General features: G+C 38.7%; 1 protein-coding gene and 1 non-coding gene across 11 annotated transcripts in view; one reads left to right on the top strand and one right to left on the bottom strand.

The window, feature by feature from the left end:
* The first annotated feature begins 430 nt into the window (after nt 1-430).
* EPB41L5 (erythrocyte membrane protein band 4.1 like 5) overlaps nt 431-16,578 on the top strand; it is a 172,775-nt gene continuing 156,627 nt past the window's right edge. For all 10 annotated transcript variants that reach the window (XM_036023605.1, XM_036023604.1, XM_036023603.1 and 7 more), the window contains exons 1-2: nt 431-586; nt 4,709-4,896. In XM_036023605.1, coding sequence (XP_035879498.1) covers nt 4,717-4,896 — 180 coding nt within the window. In that variant the 5' untranslated portion in view covers nt 431-586; nt 4,709-4,716. The remainder of the gene's footprint in view (nt 587-4,708; nt 4,897-16,578) is intronic.
* Nucleotides 5,542-5,725, bottom strand: LOC114514388. The gene has a single exon (XR_003686046.1). It is a non-coding gene; the product is annotated as a U2 spliceosomal RNA (small nuclear RNA).

The following is a 16,578-nucleotide window of genomic DNA, read 5'->3' as shown; positions in this document are numbered from 1 at the left end:
GACAGCGCCTCTTTATTTACTTATTTTTTTGAAAGGATTTTATTTTATTTATTTATTTTTAGAGAGAGGGGAAGGGAGGGAGAAAGGAGAGAAACATGACGTGAGAGAAAAGCATTGATTGGTTGCCTCTCCTATGCGCCCTGACCCGGGAATAACCTGCAAACCTGGCACGTGCCCTGACCGGGAATCTACTCAGCTACCTTCTCCTGGCGGTCTGACGCCCAACCAAGAGACCTACACCTGCCAGGGCTGGGCAGCACCTCTCTAAACCAGCCACCAGCGCCGGTGCCGGGGCCAGATCGCTGGTTCTAGGTCGCCACGGCCTGCCATCGCCCTTTTAATCAGAGTTTCGCCCAGCCAAGCAATTTCCGGGGCGGTGTCATTGCCCATTTAAGAACGGCGCGCTCCGCCTACAAGGGTGGAGCTTAGGGAAGATAGGAGGGGCTGGCCGGCTGGCTACTCGGGTCGTCCAGGGGATTAGCACGGTGTGTCTCAGCTCATCAGGCCGCCATTTCTTGGACCCTCGCGAGGGGCTGTCCCTTCCTCAACCTCGCCTGCTGGCCGCTGGGCCGCCGTCCCTGCCCAGGTAAGCAAGCGCAAAGCCCAGCGCCCGCGCCCGGCTTGCTCCACGCCCCATTCCCCTCAAAGCCCCGGGCCGCTGCCCTGGTGCTTGTGCCCTGAGTTTGCGACCGGTGCTGCGGCCTCGCCTCGGGACCCTGTGGCTGCCCGTGGCTTCTTCACCTGGCCGGCCAAGGGCAAAGAATTAAACCCGCGGAGAGAGGACGGGTGGCGGCGGCCAATGGGGCGGGGCCGCGGAGTTTCGGGCGATACCGTGCTGCTGCAGCGGAGTGCCCCGGGCTAAGCCGGTTAATGTGTGCCGGGACTGCCTCTACGGCCGCTGGAGATCCAGAGTAGCCAGAGGTGGGGGTCCCAGGCCTGACGGGGGGGGGGGGGGGGGCGGGGGGGGGGCGGGGCGGGGGCCTTCACCTCGGAGTGGGCAGCTTAGCCACCCAGCTGGGGAGCTGTGTGGGTGGTCAGAGAAAAAACACAAATTGAGTTTGTCAGGGTCTTGTGACAAAAACCCGTGGGTATTTTTGGAGATAATTTGTGTTTCACTAAAACTTCAGCTATTTGGAAATTGTGAGGCAGGTGTGCTCCCTGGAATGACGGGGTCTAGAGGACCCTACCCGCACCCGTGGTGGCATTGGGGGAGTTAATGATGGGTTCTTTGGTGTGTAAACATGAATTGTATTTCTCACTATTTTTGTGGTGACTAAGTCTCATAAATTTTAAAGAGTAGGAGACCCAAGTCTTTTAAACCGTTTGAAAACATTTTAAATTAATATCAAAAGCAATTTTTTAAGATTTAGGGGGGAAGATTACTTATAACTGGATTTGTAACACAACGAGCACATTGTTGAATCCTATGTAACGTAATGTATTATTTGTGCGTATCACCTGATTGGCAGGGTTTTCTCTTTATAAATAAACTTGGTTAGAAGACGAGATGAACATTATAACGTGTGTTGAATTATTCTCTTACAAATAAAAATTTCTCTCTTACAGGAAAATATTTTGGGATTATGGGGACAAAAGATATTAATATATGGTACTTGCTGTATATTGGTATAATTCTTCATTAAAAAGATTGTGGCCACCAGTCATGTATGAGAGTCTATACATTTCATGACAAACTTTTGAGTTTTAGATCTGTATAAAAATGCTTAATTTAGGTAGTAATGTCAATTTGTATTTTTATGATTGTAATGGAAACCCTTGTTAGTTCACTGCCGGAGGAATTAGCAACAATAGACCGAAAACTAGTATTTTTTTAAAAAAACCTGTAAGACTCTGCCATCCAAAAATTCCACTTTATCATTTGTCAGACAGATTCTTCATTAAGTGCCTAATATGCATATTGTGCTAACTGGGTCATCTTGTTAAACCAGAGTAGGTGCCTGTCCTTGTGTCTTAGTGGGGGAAGTGCCCACCAAAACAAGTAATTAAATAGGTGGATGTTTAATTATAGTTTCTTTAAGGTTGTAAAGAAAAGGCTGAGGGTACTAAAGGGAGCACCTAGTTTAGACTCAGGAGTGAGGAACGCCTTTCTGAGGAAAAGACATTTCAATCAGAAATCTGAAATTAGCCATGTGAAATAGGAGAGGGTGGGGGAGTGTGAGAGAGGTGGAAAAGAGCATTCCAGAGAGATGAAACAGATAAGGAGACAAGGAAGACTCTTGAACTGAGCAGAAAGGGTACTAGAGCAGAGTAAGCAGCTGGCAGTGTGCTGCCCAGAAGGATCTTTCCTTTGCATCTTTTTATTTCTCCCTTGGTATTTGTTGAATAAGCTGAATTAATTTAAAAAAACAAATTTATCATGTGTGTTTTGTTTGTATTTTCATTCAGCTTCTTTTTAGCTGTGGCCTTTGATAATTTCTTATCTCTAAAATGAGACTTGACCTGAATGGTATTATGATGTAGGAGAAAGAAAGAACAAGATTTGTAGTCAGAAAATTAGAGTTTGAGCCCCTGTCTCCACTACTTACTAAATAATGAACTATCTGGCCTGTGGCTTAATATCTCTGACTTAGTTTATTCATGAAAATAAGACAGTACTTTGGGGAGTTTATTTGAGGACCAAGCAAGAGTACTTACCAAACATTTGTTGTATTGTACCTGATGAAATGTGCTGGGTGGCTTGCTGTTCAAAGTAGGAATCATTTCCTCAAGGGACTTAACAATAAAGGAGATGGGCTTGCAAATGAATAATGAAAATCTGATTAATGAAGTAGTAAAATATTTTCAGGGTTCAGACCTAACTTTTCTTTTCGGGAAGATACAGATGGAGTTGTTGAGTTAATAGGAATAAGGAGAGATTCTCTGACAGAAGTCTGGGATAACAAGTACAGCACAACCTTTCATAGGCAGCTGAAATGAGACTGGATAGTAAGATGCAGAGGGAGCAGTGCCTGAAAAAACATGGAGAGATGGAGAGTGGAGCCAGATGTTACTGTATGAGTGCTTTGTAAACTTGAAAGCTATCTAAAATTTTAGTTATTTCCTTGGGATCTAAGCAGTTGAACATATAAATGACAAGTATCGTGACTTTTCCAGTTTACCTAATTATGTAGGAATATCTATACTTGTAATACGTATACGATAACTGAGAATGTTTCAACAACATTCAATGTGAATAACATCAATGTGAACAACATCCATCAGTTGTCTCCCATACTGGGGATCAAACTCACAACCTAGGTATGTGCCCTGACCAGGGACTGAACCCAAAACCTTTTGGTGTACCGGACGACACTCCAACAAACTGAGCCACTGGCAGGGCTAGGCAGTTTTTTTCCGCCTCACACAGGGACATTTTTTCATTGCTTTTAGAAAGAGAGGAGGGCTGAGAGGGAGGGAGGGACTTATTTTTTAGTATGACTGTATTAATTAAAAAACAGCTTTTATTTTTATCAAGTTTATAAGTATATCTAGTTGAACGAGTCATGTAATGAATGGTAAGGCTTCTTTTGAAAATCAGCACTCTCCTGAATTCACTTCCTTCTCAGGCCAACCACTGTCACGTTTTAAATAACATGCTGTTATTGCTACTTCTTTGTTTTTAGTTTTAGGAGTTATCTGTTGAATTCCTGCTGGGTAAGATGAGGAATTAGCTCTCTGTCCACACCTGCCTCTATTATACCCTTCATTCAATTAGTTATGGATATAACTAATTGATGGATATATGTGTCCAGTTATGGATATATGTGTGCATATGTGTGTATATATGTGTAGTTATGGTTAAGTCAGAGCTTCATATTTATAGTATTATATGGTTATGGTTAGGTCAATATTTAGTACTTATAATATAACTAAACTGTTAGCTGAGTCATATAGTGTACTGTGATTACTTTCCTTTTTCTGTACAACTTTTTGTTTTCTCTGTAATGAATAATTGCCTTGTTTTTGTTTGTTGGCTTAGTCATATGTACTTATTTTTCTCAAACTCTTAGTTTTGAAAATTCAAACATTAGGTTAGCAAAGTAGTTTTGTGGCATTTTCATTTTGTGTGTTATATTTTTAAAATCGCTAATACTCATTTTAATTATTTTGATTAACCTTAATGTTCTTAACAGAGGTAAGGAACAAAGTAACATTAATTTGATATTATAAAGAATAGTTTATATTAAGTAGCAATTTAAAATCTGGAAGTAATAGTAGACTATTTGATAAAAACTTATATTTGAAATATATGTATTTTAGTTGAAATAGGTGTTCATTTTTGTATTTTGTTATGAAAGCTCAGAAGAGAAATGGAACTTCTTAGGATTATTATCAGCAAAGAATAGCTTCTTATATGGCATTGTCTCCCTAATGTTTGTGGGGATATATTGTTATTGTACATATAATTTATTGATTCAAAGACCTAATGAACTTCATAAATGTTTGCCTTTTCCTATCAGATAAGCTCTTTATAAAGTAGTCCACTATGTTTAGAAATACTGTAAGCCATAGTTCTGTTTTATACAAAGTCTTTAAAAACTTTGAATTGAAGTGGCCAGTTTTAATTATTTTTTTCAAATCTACTTCACTGGGACCCCTTTTAAATTACATATATATCTATTAATGTCCACAGGACTATATTAAATAACATCATTTTTCTAACTGCAAATTCAGGAGTCTTCTGATGTTTTTCTTTCCCTTTTTATAGTGACAAAAATGCTGAGCTTCTTTCGTAGAACACTTGGGCGTCGGTCAATGCGTAAACATGCTGAGAAGGAACGACTCCGAGAAGCTCAACGAGCTGCCACACACATTCCTGCAGCTGGAGATTCTAAGTCCATCATCACATGTCGAGTGTCACTTCTGGATGGCACTGATGTTAGCGTGGACTTGCCGGTAAGTAGGTCTTGCTGACCTGAAGAGTCTATATGAGCTCACTTTTTTTTTCATATGAGCTTTCTACTTGATAACTTCTTAGGGGAGTAGGTGGTAAGGGTTAGTGTGGGTCAGGCACTGAAACATACAGGTACATGAATCAGGTAACTTTAGGATCCTGGCGTGATAGTGTTTCTCTGGAATTAGTGGCCGTTACCTAAACATTTAAATTATAATATTTAAGTTATTGATGCAGGTCATTTGTGTGTGTATACTTTACAATGGCAGTACATAGTGCACTCTGATGGATTTCTCACAATAGATGTTGAGCAGTAATTACAGCAGTGCAAATTATTGGCATCCAGAATGATGCTTGCACGTAAACTGTAAGACTTTTATTTTCCTGTACTTTTCTGCAGTTTTCAAAACATTCCTTACCTTCTTCAAAACAAATACTTCCTCCACAGTTCAGTATGCTTGCAGAAATTTTGAAGTGAGAAAAGGGATTTTCGTTATATTCCTCAGCTCTGACTGCCTATCTCTTTGCTCCCAAAGTCTTTTGCGGAGGAGGTTTTTCATATACTGATCTTTATTTCAACACAGGACATTGTGATTATATTCAAGTTTTTAATTAGTAATTAATTACTCTTTTCAGGCATTTTTTTTTTCTGGTGCACTGTTCCCAGAAGTAGTGCAGTACTGGCTCGATGCATAGAGTGGAGGAAGCAATTCTATCTCCCAGCTCCAAAAATGCATTTAATATAATATCCTTGGATAGAGGATGTATCTGATATTAAACTGATAAGAACAGATACTACAGTTGATCTTAGCTAAAAGGCTGAGAAGTGATCTTTTTTTTTTTTTCTTGTCTTTGTTCTGCATTAAAAGATTTACATAATTAAACTGTAAAATGTGTGACTTGATGTGAACATCATTGGATGTTCCACAGGGTCTTCCCTCCTCACAAACTCTTTTTAGTACACACTCATTTACCCAACATACGATAGAAAAAAGAGTCTTTGTGAGAGGTGATATTCTGGTTGCTGCAACATTAGTTGAATAAGCTGTGAAAGGCCATAAACTTATGGAGTAAGAGATTTAAGGATTTGGATAGTTTATTTAAGTGAATGTTGTGATTGTTAAATTTAGAATGTAAAAAGTATGTACCTTATACTTTTTCAAAATAATGCAATATAAAATTGAGGTTTTTTCTTTTAAGATTTTATTTATTTATTTTTAGACAGGGGAAGGGAAGGAGAAAGAGAAGGCGAGAAATATCAATGTATGGATTGTCTCTCGCACGCCCCCAACTGGGGAACCTGGCCCACAACCCAGGCATGTGCCCTGACTGGGAATCAAACTGGTGACCCCTTGGTTTGCAGGCTGGTGCTCAATCCACTGAGCCACACCAACCAGGGCTAAAGAGGTAATTTTTTGAAAAGCTTTATTTATTTATTTTTAGAGAGAGGGTTAGGGAGGAAGAAAAAGAGGAGGAGAAATGATGATGTGCAATAGGAACAGCGATCAGTTGGTTGCCTCTCACACACCCCCAACCAGGGACCTGGCCCTCAACCCAGGCATGTACCCTGACTGGGAATCGAACTGGTGACCCTTCAGTTTGCAGTCTGGCGCTCAGTCCACTGAGCCACACCAGCCAGGGCCAGGGTTTCTTAAAGTGTTACAAAGTCACTATAACAGTTAAGCGAGAGCTTGGCACCACCACCAGATAGGAACAAGGTGTTGGGCTGGATAAAACAAGGTGGAGGGCTGGCTTCAGCCTATGGGCCTTGTGTTTGCCACCTGTGCTATAAGGCCTTTTTGAGGGCTTGTCAGACTTTCCAATATATGATGCTTTGTGAGGATAATTTTCGTATTCATTTCTTCTTTGTTAAGTATGTTAAGATTTGTGTGTATTATTCTGTTAAAATATTAGGTATGTGGTGAAAAGCTTGAGATTCTTGTATAAGAGACCGGAAAGAAGTTTCTTATTACCTAATGTTTGAAATATGAAGTCTCAGGGTTGTTGATGGAGAGGCTGATAACTAGGGAAGTGGAATTTGTAGGAGCTTTTATAAAAGGCAGTGCATTGTGGAGGGAAAACAGACAGCACTAGGTTTTAAAGTAATAGAACGAATGGCTAGTGACTGCTATAGAATGGTTTCCTATGCTTGGTATGCTCTGGAGGGAATATATGATTCTTGAGCAAGGCCAGAAATGCAAGCTGGCTTCTCATGCAGACAGTTGTAGTGAAAAAGCCAAGAGTTTTAGATTCGACTCTTTGTGGAACTAGAACAATTGCCTTTTCAGCTTTGTAGGTGAAATCCTAGAGTTAGTAAACTAACTCTAGATAGTTGCATGGATATAAAATGGGCATTGGCCTGCCAGCTAAACTGCTTTACTGAAGGAGAAAAGGCCAGAGGAATATTAATTTCTGAGAAGAAAAGGTCTTTCCTTTTTTTGATTTAGCTTCTCAACCAGTCTAGTATGATTTTAAAAGAAGGGCTAGAATTGATTTTGGAAATTAAAGGAAGCACATACTCATTTCCTATTAGGATTAGGGTCATTAGTGATTGTTGCTAGCCACCATGGACCTAAGATGATTGCCCAGGAAATATTATAAAGGATTATCAGTGATTAAATAGAGTAATTAAAATCTATGGACTTTAATATATATAAGTAGTAATGGTCATTTTCTTCTTTCTGCTCTCCTATTGTCTCAAATTAGGGGAGGGATTTATTTAACTAATTTCTTCCTTTCCTTTCCTTTTTGTTAAAGAACTAATACAGTGTTAAGGCCTTTCAGTGAATGATAAAGGCATTAAGTGGAAGTTTCTATCTGATTTAAAAATTTTCTCTTTGGAAATGCTACAGTAACTCCTTTGATTTTTGAGTTGAGTATTATTTTGTAAACAGCCTGTCTTTCAAAATGCAGTATCTCCTAAGTTTTAAGTTAATAGGAAATATTTGATTAATTAGTAGATAATAATTTTATATACTGAGTTTGTTGATATATATGTTGAAGTCTTTATGTAGACCATATATTGTTATACCTTTAAATAAGTGAGAAAACATCTTGTGCAAAAAGTGAAAGACTTAACATTGTTAAGATGGCAATATACTCAAAACTGATCTGCAAGTTCCACATAATCCCCACCAGCATACTAGCTGACTTATTTGTAGAAATTGATAGTTGATTTTAAAATTCATGTAGAATTGCAAGAGACTCAGAATAGCCAAAACAACGTTGAAAAAGAACAAAGTAGTCCTGGCTTGTGTGGCTCACTGGACTGAGTGCCAGCCCATGAACTGAAGAGTTGCCGGTTTGATTCCTAGTCAGGGCACAGCCTGGGTTGTGGGCCAGGTCCCCAGTAGGGGAAGTGCGAGGGGCAACCACACATTGATGTTTCTCTCCCTCCCTTTCTCCCTCCCTTCCCCTCTCTCTAGAAATAAATACAATTTTTAAAAAAGTAGTAGGACTCATACTTCTCAGTTGTAAGATTTACTGTAAAGCAATGGTAATCAAGAATGGTGTGCTACTGTTATAAGGATGGACACACACAGATCAGTGGAATAGAATAGTGAACCCAGATAAATCCACACAACTGTGATCATTTGATATTTGACAGGGGTACCAGAACCATTCATTGGGGCAAAAATAATTTTTTCAGCAAGTGATGCTAGGAGAACTGGATAGCCAGATGCAAAAGAATGAAGTTGGAACCTTACCTCATACCATATATAAAAATTTACTCAAAATTGATCAAAGACTTAAACATAAGAGCTAGGAGTATACAATTCTTAGAAGAAACTATAGGGATAAATCTTCATGACCTTGGATTTTGCACAAGTTTCTTAGATATGTCACTGGAAATATGAACAATACAAGGAAAAATAAATTGGACTTTATCAAAATTAAAGCTTTTACACCTCAAAGGATACCATCAAGAAAGTGAAAAGACTCACAAAATGGGAGAAAGCATTTGCATATACTTTATGCTGTTATATAATAGCAGGTGTTGGTGAGATTGTGGAGAAGTCTAAACTCGGTTCCCATTTTTTCGCGAGAATGTAAAGTGGTGCAGCTGCTTTGGAAAACAGTCTGGCGGTTAGTTCCTCAAGTGTTTTGAGAGATTCTCTTCTGAGATGTCAGATTTCAGTTAGATGGAGCATTATTAACATTAGGAACCTGCAAATACCTTGTGTTCACTGTTGGCTGGCCTTGAGTTAGCCTCTATTAAGGGGTTAGTACATATCTTTAAGAGGTTTTTTTATTCTGAGGAGGCAGCTGTCCTTCCAGTTAGCAGAAGTACATTCTATGTTCTTTCTCAGCACAACTCATGTTTCAAGAGGTTGGCAAATGATGCTTTGGCAGAATAATGATGAGAGTTATTTTTTTTTCAGTTGTGCTTCCTTTTGGTCTTTGAAGCAAATAAAGAATGGTGATGGAATATGAAATTGGTTTTAGAACTGTACCTTAGAATTAAGGTGATGAAAGCATGTAAGTTTAGTGTCAGATGAAAAAATGCTACAGGTGATTTCTGTGGCTCTTTCTGTTATAATTCAGAAGTATTTTGTGTTCCTTTTAAGGTCATTGCCATTTGCAAAGTTTTGTGTAATTAGAATTTGCTATTTAAGTTAACAGTGCTTTGTGACTCAGTTATTATAAGTAAGATTTAAAATCAAGTTTTCCCCACACACATTAAACCCGAATACTTAAGGAATGGCCTTATAACACTATCGAGTAGGATACAAGGGTCAAAACAGAAAGATGGAAAAGCATGATTCAGTATCACCCAATTTTTGCACATTTATCAGATGTATTGGTATTGAGAACAGTGTCTAGGTTTGTGTATAACTAAAGGATGCCCAAGAAATAAAGATGAATTTTAATTTTTAAATTTGATAGTTAGGCTCCATCTATGATATTGCTCATTTTTTAAAAGGTACAGCTGTGTGTGTGGCTATGAAAGCTGTGTTGTTGGTTCCTAAAAAGGAACACTTGGCAAATGCATTTTGAATGTTTGTGTTTCCACGGTTAGGTGATGGTTCCTTGCTGATGCCTGGTGTAAAATACAGCAGATCTCAAATTTGGATTGGGATGTGCTGAATAGTGGATTATATCAAATTCTTGAGCACTCAGTCTAGTAAAGGTGTTGTCATGTAAAATAAATAAGTAGTTGAATTAATTATGTGATGGTAACTATTAATAAATTTTAACATTTTTCAAAATTAATAAAATTATGTTTTCTTTGTCATTTTCAGTAATGACAGCCTGTTTCTTCCCTTCCTTGGTCCATATTTCTCTTTTTCATTATGTTAATAGAATAAATATGTTCAAATATTTAATTAAGTTTATTTGCCCATATGGATTTAAGATTTCATGGTCTTTTGCTGATTTCTCTCCCATTGTTGGCCATTTTTTCTCTTGCTCACTTGGCTTTAGCCACTGAACTTGTTGCTCTTGGAATCAGCCAGATTTTTACTTTCTCCCCAAAGTGAGAAACCTTTCTAACCCCTAAAGGAAAGATTTAAAAAATCTAAGAAATGAAAAGAATAATTAGAAAGCTTCAGGGAGGAGGTGTTGGGGGGTGTGTGTGTGTGTACACACGTGCGCTGGGAATGGTGCTTGTGGTGGTATGGTGACCAAGGTAGGTTAGTGGGACTGCAGAGTAGAACTTGGGAGGAGGACTGCCATCTGATCAGGTCTTGATCCTTATCCCTTATTTTCTTGATAATTAGTGTCTGGCCCCTGACTGACTGGTATGATAGCAGTATCTCATATAGTGGGTACAAGTGTCCTCAAAGGTAAATCACAATAGTGCTGACTGAAGTATCCTACCTCTAAAATTTCTCACCCCTAAAATTCCCTTATTCAAATTTCATACCCCTCTTTTCACCAAACTCTTAGGAAGTGGTGAATTATAATGAAAGGAATGTCTCCTTCCCAATGTGACTTAACTTTTCCCTTGGGAGTGGGAGTGAATCACTGACCTGCGGAGTTGTTCCGGGAAATGTGATATGATTAACTTTGTTTTTGGTTCTTAGGGCTCTCTCCTCCCTGGGACTCCCCTATATTCCCATTGATTTCTCAGTTTAATGAAGCCGATACAGACTTAGATTGAGCTTTCTTTTGTTACATATGATCTACAGAAAGTAACTCATTAACAGTGACTATGGCCAAAATAAGGAAATAAATAAACATAAGCATTTCAAAGGTCAAATGACAAAATATGTCAAACAGTATTACAGATAGCACTGGATGCAAAGGCAGATGGAACAAAAATGAAAGTCTAATAAATTTTCTAAAAGATAAGGAAATTATTAGATATAATGAAAGAAGAATAAAAACTTAAAAGGACTCAATAGAAAAATTAAGTATGAAAAGTATAAAGAACACAATTAATGGGACAAAACTAAAATGAATTAAGGTAAAGTACAAGTCAGTGAGTGTGGAGATTATATGTAGGGACCGCTCTTGGAGGAAAGAAACTATAGAATTTAGAGGCATAAAAGATAAGTTATGAAATGGAAGATAAGACTAGAAGTTCCTTTTTTCTTAAGATAAAGAATAAGATAAGGATGCGTACTTTCACCACTTCTGTTCAGCATAGAATTGGAAATTCTAGCCAGAGCAGGTTAGGCAGAAAAAGAAATAATAGGCATCCAAATTCTAACGGAAGAAGTAAAATTATTTTTGTTTGAGATGACATGATCTTAAAAGTAGGAAACCCTCAAGATTCCATGTACAAAAAAAACAGACAAACTATTAGGGCTAGTAAATCCAGCAACATTTCAGGATACAAAATCAACAAAAATCAGTATACTTCTGTACACTAACAGTGAACAATGCAAAACTGAAATTGAGAAAATTCATTTCCAACAGCATCCAGGGGAATAAATACTTAGGAATAAATTTAACTGAGGAGGCAAAAAACTTGTATAGTATAGGCATACCTTATTTTATTATACTTCACTTTATTGTGCTTTGCAGAAACTGTATTTTTTACAAATGAAGGTAAGACCTTGCACCAGCAAAGAAAGTATGACTTACTGAAGGCTGAGATGATGGTTAGCATATTTTAGCAATAAAGTGTTTTTTAATTAAGGAATGTGCATTTTTTAGAGATAGTGCTATTACACACTTAAACACAGTATAGTGTAAACAGAACTTTTATATGCAATGAGAAATTAAATTCATCTGACTTGCTTTGTGATATTCAGCTTTAATATGATGGTCTAGAACCATATCTCTGAGATATGCCTATACACTGAAAACTACAAAACATTGCTGAGAAAAATGAAAGATTATTTAAATAAATGGAAAGATATACCATGTTTATGGATTGGAAAACAATATTTTTTTGAAGATTTTATTTATTTCTTTTTAGAGGGGAAGGGAGGGAGAGAAACATCAATGTATGGTTGCCTCTCGCACACCCCCTACTGGGGCCCTGGCCTAAAACCCAGGCATGTGCCCTGACTGGGAATGAAACCAACAACCCTTTGGTTTGCAGGCCAGCTCCCAATCTACTGAGTCTCACCAGCCAGGGTTGGATTGGAAAACAAATTGGTTTGCAGGCCAGCTCCCAATCTACTGAGTCTCACCAGCCAGGGTTGGATTGGAAAACAAATTGTTAATAGGACAGGGCCACCCAAAGCCATCTATAGACTCAATGTAATCCCTGTCAAAATTGCAAGGACAGTTTTTGCAGACATAGGAGAGTATATTCTAAAATTTATGTGGAATCTTAAAGAAATCCAAATAGCCAAAACTTGAAAGAAAAAAAAAAAAAAAGACTCATGTGTCTTTATTTCAAAACCTACTACAAAGCTGTAGTAATCCAAACTTGGTGGTTCTGGCATACAGGCAGACATAGAGTCTAGAAATAAACCGTGAAATATATGGTCAAATGATTTTCCACAAAGATACTGACAACCATTTGGTGGGGGGAAGTAGGAACAAGGTTATTGAGGTTGAGGGGAGGGGATATAAGGAGCAATTATTTAATGGGTACAAAGTGTCTGATTGGGATGACAACTGGAAGAGCCCTGGAAATGGATAGTGATGGTGGTTGCATAATTGTGAATATATCTAATGACATTGAATTGTATTTTTTTAATGGTTAAAATGATAAATTTTATGTTAAAGAAAGAGGAAAATTAAGTACAGTTAGTGTACTGGAAGTTCCCATGTGGTTGGAGAACCTAGGTATTGAGAGTAATTTGTGAACAAGTTAGAAGAGGAAGTTGTGATAAGTTGACATATCTGATTATTGATCTGAGAGGTGACATTCCAGACAAAATCTGGGTGTGATGTGTAACTCTTAGGGAATCGGAGCTTGGGAGACAGCAAAATTCAAATTCTAGCCTTGTCATTTTTTTAACCTTGTCATTTTGTCATATTACTAAGGCTTTTTGAACTTTTGTCTGTTTTGTGTTTGTTGAATTGACAAGTAAGCTGTAGTCATTAGGATTATTTAGTAAGTGACTGTTAAAAACAAACAAACAAACAAACAAACAACAAACAAAAAGTCTTCAGCCCTGGCTGGTGTGGTGCAGTGGATTGACTGCTGACCGGTGAACCTAAAGGTCACTGCTTCAATTCCCAGACAGGGGACATACCTGGGTTGCTGGCCAGGTCCCCAGTTAGAGGTATGTGAGAGGCAACCATTTGATGTATCTCTCTCACATTGATGTTTCTCTCCCTCTTTGTCCCTCCTTTCCCCTCTCTCTAAAAATAAAGAAATAAAATCTTTAAAAAATAAATAAATAGAAATAGAAAAATCTTGAAGTATTAGCACTTAGGTAGGAAACTTAAAAATGACAAAAGTAGGAGGGAAATATTTGAGGAAATAATAGATTGATTTTCCAGAATTAAAAAGATCTCAGATTAAAAAGATCAATAGAATATGAAATAGAGTTAAGGAAAAACCCATATCTGGACACATTATAGTGAAATTTAAGACTATCAGAGATAGAGAAAAGTCTAAAGCTTACCTAAGAGAATAAATAATATTTTTAAAGAACAAGATTCAGATTGACATCACACTTTTCAACAGCAGTATAGACTTTAAGAAGATGATGGAATATATTTTGCATATTGAAGAGGTTATTGAAAGAAAATAACTTTGAACCTTGAATTTTATATCGAGCCGGCTGTTGTTCAGATAGGCATGATTAACCTATTATCAAACATAAAAGACTATTAAAGATCAGCCATGCAGAGTCCAACATGGGGAACATTGCTGAGGAAGAACTCAGATGAACAGACAAACAAATCTGGCAGATGTGCAATTTACACATGTAAGACATGTAAAGAATAATCAAGTACCAAAGATTGTTGTCTTTAAAAATTTAGCCATGACCAAATAAAAAGAAACAGGAAGTATATTCATAAAACGTGAGGAGGATTGGGTGGAGAGGAGGTCAGGGACATGAGGGCATGGTAAAGTTCTTGTCTTTTTTTTTTTAGGTATTTTATTTTATTTTTTGTTTTTTAAAATATATTTTATTGATTATGCTATTCCAGTTGTCCCATTTTTCCCCTTCATTCCCCTCCACCCTGCACACCCTCTCCCTCCCACACCCCCCCCCCCCATTAGTTCATGTCCATGTGTCATAAGTTCTTTGGCTTCTACTTTTCCCGTATTATTCTTCCCCTCCCCCTGTCTATTTTCTACCTACCATCTATGCTACTCATTCTTTGTACCTTTTCTCCCTCTCTCCTCCTCCCACTCCCCTGTTGATAACCCTCCATGTGATCTCCATTTCTGTGGTTCTGTTCCTGTTCTAGTTGTTTGCTTAGTTGGTTTTTGTTTTTGTTTTAGGTATGGTTGTTAATAATTGTAAGTTTGCTGTGATTTTACTATACATGTTTTTTTATCTTCTGTTTCATAGATAAGTCCCTTTAACATTTCATAAAATAAGGGCTTGATGATGATGAACTCCTTTAACTTGACCTTATCTGAGAAGCACTTTACCTGCCCTTCCATGCTAAATGAAAGCTTTGCTGGATAGAGCAATCTTGGATATAGGTCCTTGCCTTTCATGACTTGGAATACTTCTTTCCAGCCCCTTCTTGCCTGTAAGGTCTCGCTTGAGAAATCAGCTGACAGTCTGATGGGAACTCCTTAGTAGGTTACTGTCTCCTTGTCTCTTACTGCTTCTAGGATTCTCTCCTTCATTTTTACCTTGGCTAAAGTAATTATGATGTGCCTTGGTGTGTTCCTTTTTGGGTCCAACTTCTTTGGGACTCTCTGAGCTTCCTGGACTTCCTGGAAGTCTATTTCCTTTGCCAGAATGGGGAAGTTCTCCTTTATTATTTGTTCAAATAAGTTTTCTACTGGTTGCTCTTCCTCTTCTCCTTCTGGTACCCCTATAATTTGGATGTTGGATCGTTTAAAGATGTCCTGGAGATTCCTGAGCCTCTCCTCATTTTTTTGAATTCTTGTTTCTTCATTCTTTTCTGTGTGGTTATTTCTTTTTTCCTTGTGGTCCACTCCATTGATGTGAGACCCAGCTTTCATTCTATCACTATTGGTTCCCTGTGCATTTTTCTTCATTTCACTTATTGTAGGCTTCATTTGTTCATCAAATTTGCCAAAATCAACCAATTCTGTGAGCATCCTGATCACCAGTGCTTTAAACTGTGCATCTGATAGGTTGGCTATCTCTCGGTCGCTTAAAAAAACTGGCTGCAGGGCTTTTAATTCTGTTTGAGACATCTTTCCCCCCGCCCCCCTTTTTGTCTGGTCACACCTGTTAATGTATTGAGGGGTGGAGCCTTAGGTGTTCACCAGGGCAGGGCAACCCAGTCCCTGGGTTGTGATGTTGTATGTTGGGGCAGGGTCTGAGAGGGAACAATGGCACTTGCTCTGCTTTCCGTGGGACCTCAGTCCCTTCCGCTGCTTCCCCCGAGCAAACTGGGCCCCTCTGGTGCCAATGCCTGTGTGGATGGGCTTGTGCACCCCGTGGGACTTTCCAACAACCTCTCCTGTGAGGCTGGGAGTTTCACCCACTGCTGCCTCAACCCCCACAGGTGTTTTCAGTCAGTGCCCCAAGGCTCCATTTCCCAGTGCTGGGATCCTGGGTTGCTTGCAGTGCCTTGCTTCACAATCACCGCCTCGCTGGGTCTGCCAGCTGCCACTTTCTTGCTCAGGGTACACCCGCTGTGGTCTTATGTGCCCGGTCCAAACGCTCTCTGCTCTCCATACTGAGACCCGCGCCCAGCTTCCCAATTCCGGCCCTCCTACCGGTCTGGATGAACAGGTCTAGTTTAACTTCTTAGTTGTCCGACCTCCATTCAGATCAATTTTCTGGTTGTCATTCTGTTTCTAAATTTTTGTTGTCTCTATCTTGGTTGTGGGAGGAGGCACAGTGTGTCTACCTATGCCTCAATCTTGGCCGGAAGTTCTAAAGTTCTTGTCTTAATAAAAAGATAACATTTTTATTTATCAAAAAGAAATAGCCCTGGCTGGCATGGCTCAGTGGATTGAGTGCTGGCCTGGAAACCAAAAGGTTACCAGTTGGATTCTCAGTGAGGGCACATGCCTGAGTTGAGGGCCACGTTCTCCAGTTGGGGGCAAGTGAGAGACAACCGACCCATGTATCTCTCTCTTGTACATGGATGTTTCTCTCCTTTTCCCTCTCTCTAAAAGATAAATATAATCTTTTAAAAAATAATGTAAAAAGAAGTACAGAAAA

The sequence above is a fragment of the Phyllostomus discolor genome, chromosome 4 (genome assembly GCF_004126475.2).
Source record: "Phyllostomus discolor isolate MPI-MPIP mPhyDis1 chromosome 4, mPhyDis1.pri.v3, whole genome shotgun sequence".
In the NCBI taxonomy this organism is placed as follows: domain Eukaryota; kingdom Metazoa; phylum Chordata; class Mammalia; order Chiroptera; family Phyllostomidae; genus Phyllostomus; species Phyllostomus discolor.
The sequence above is the reverse complement of the archived record's forward strand: the minus strand, read 5'-3'. Positions and strand labels throughout refer to the sequence as shown.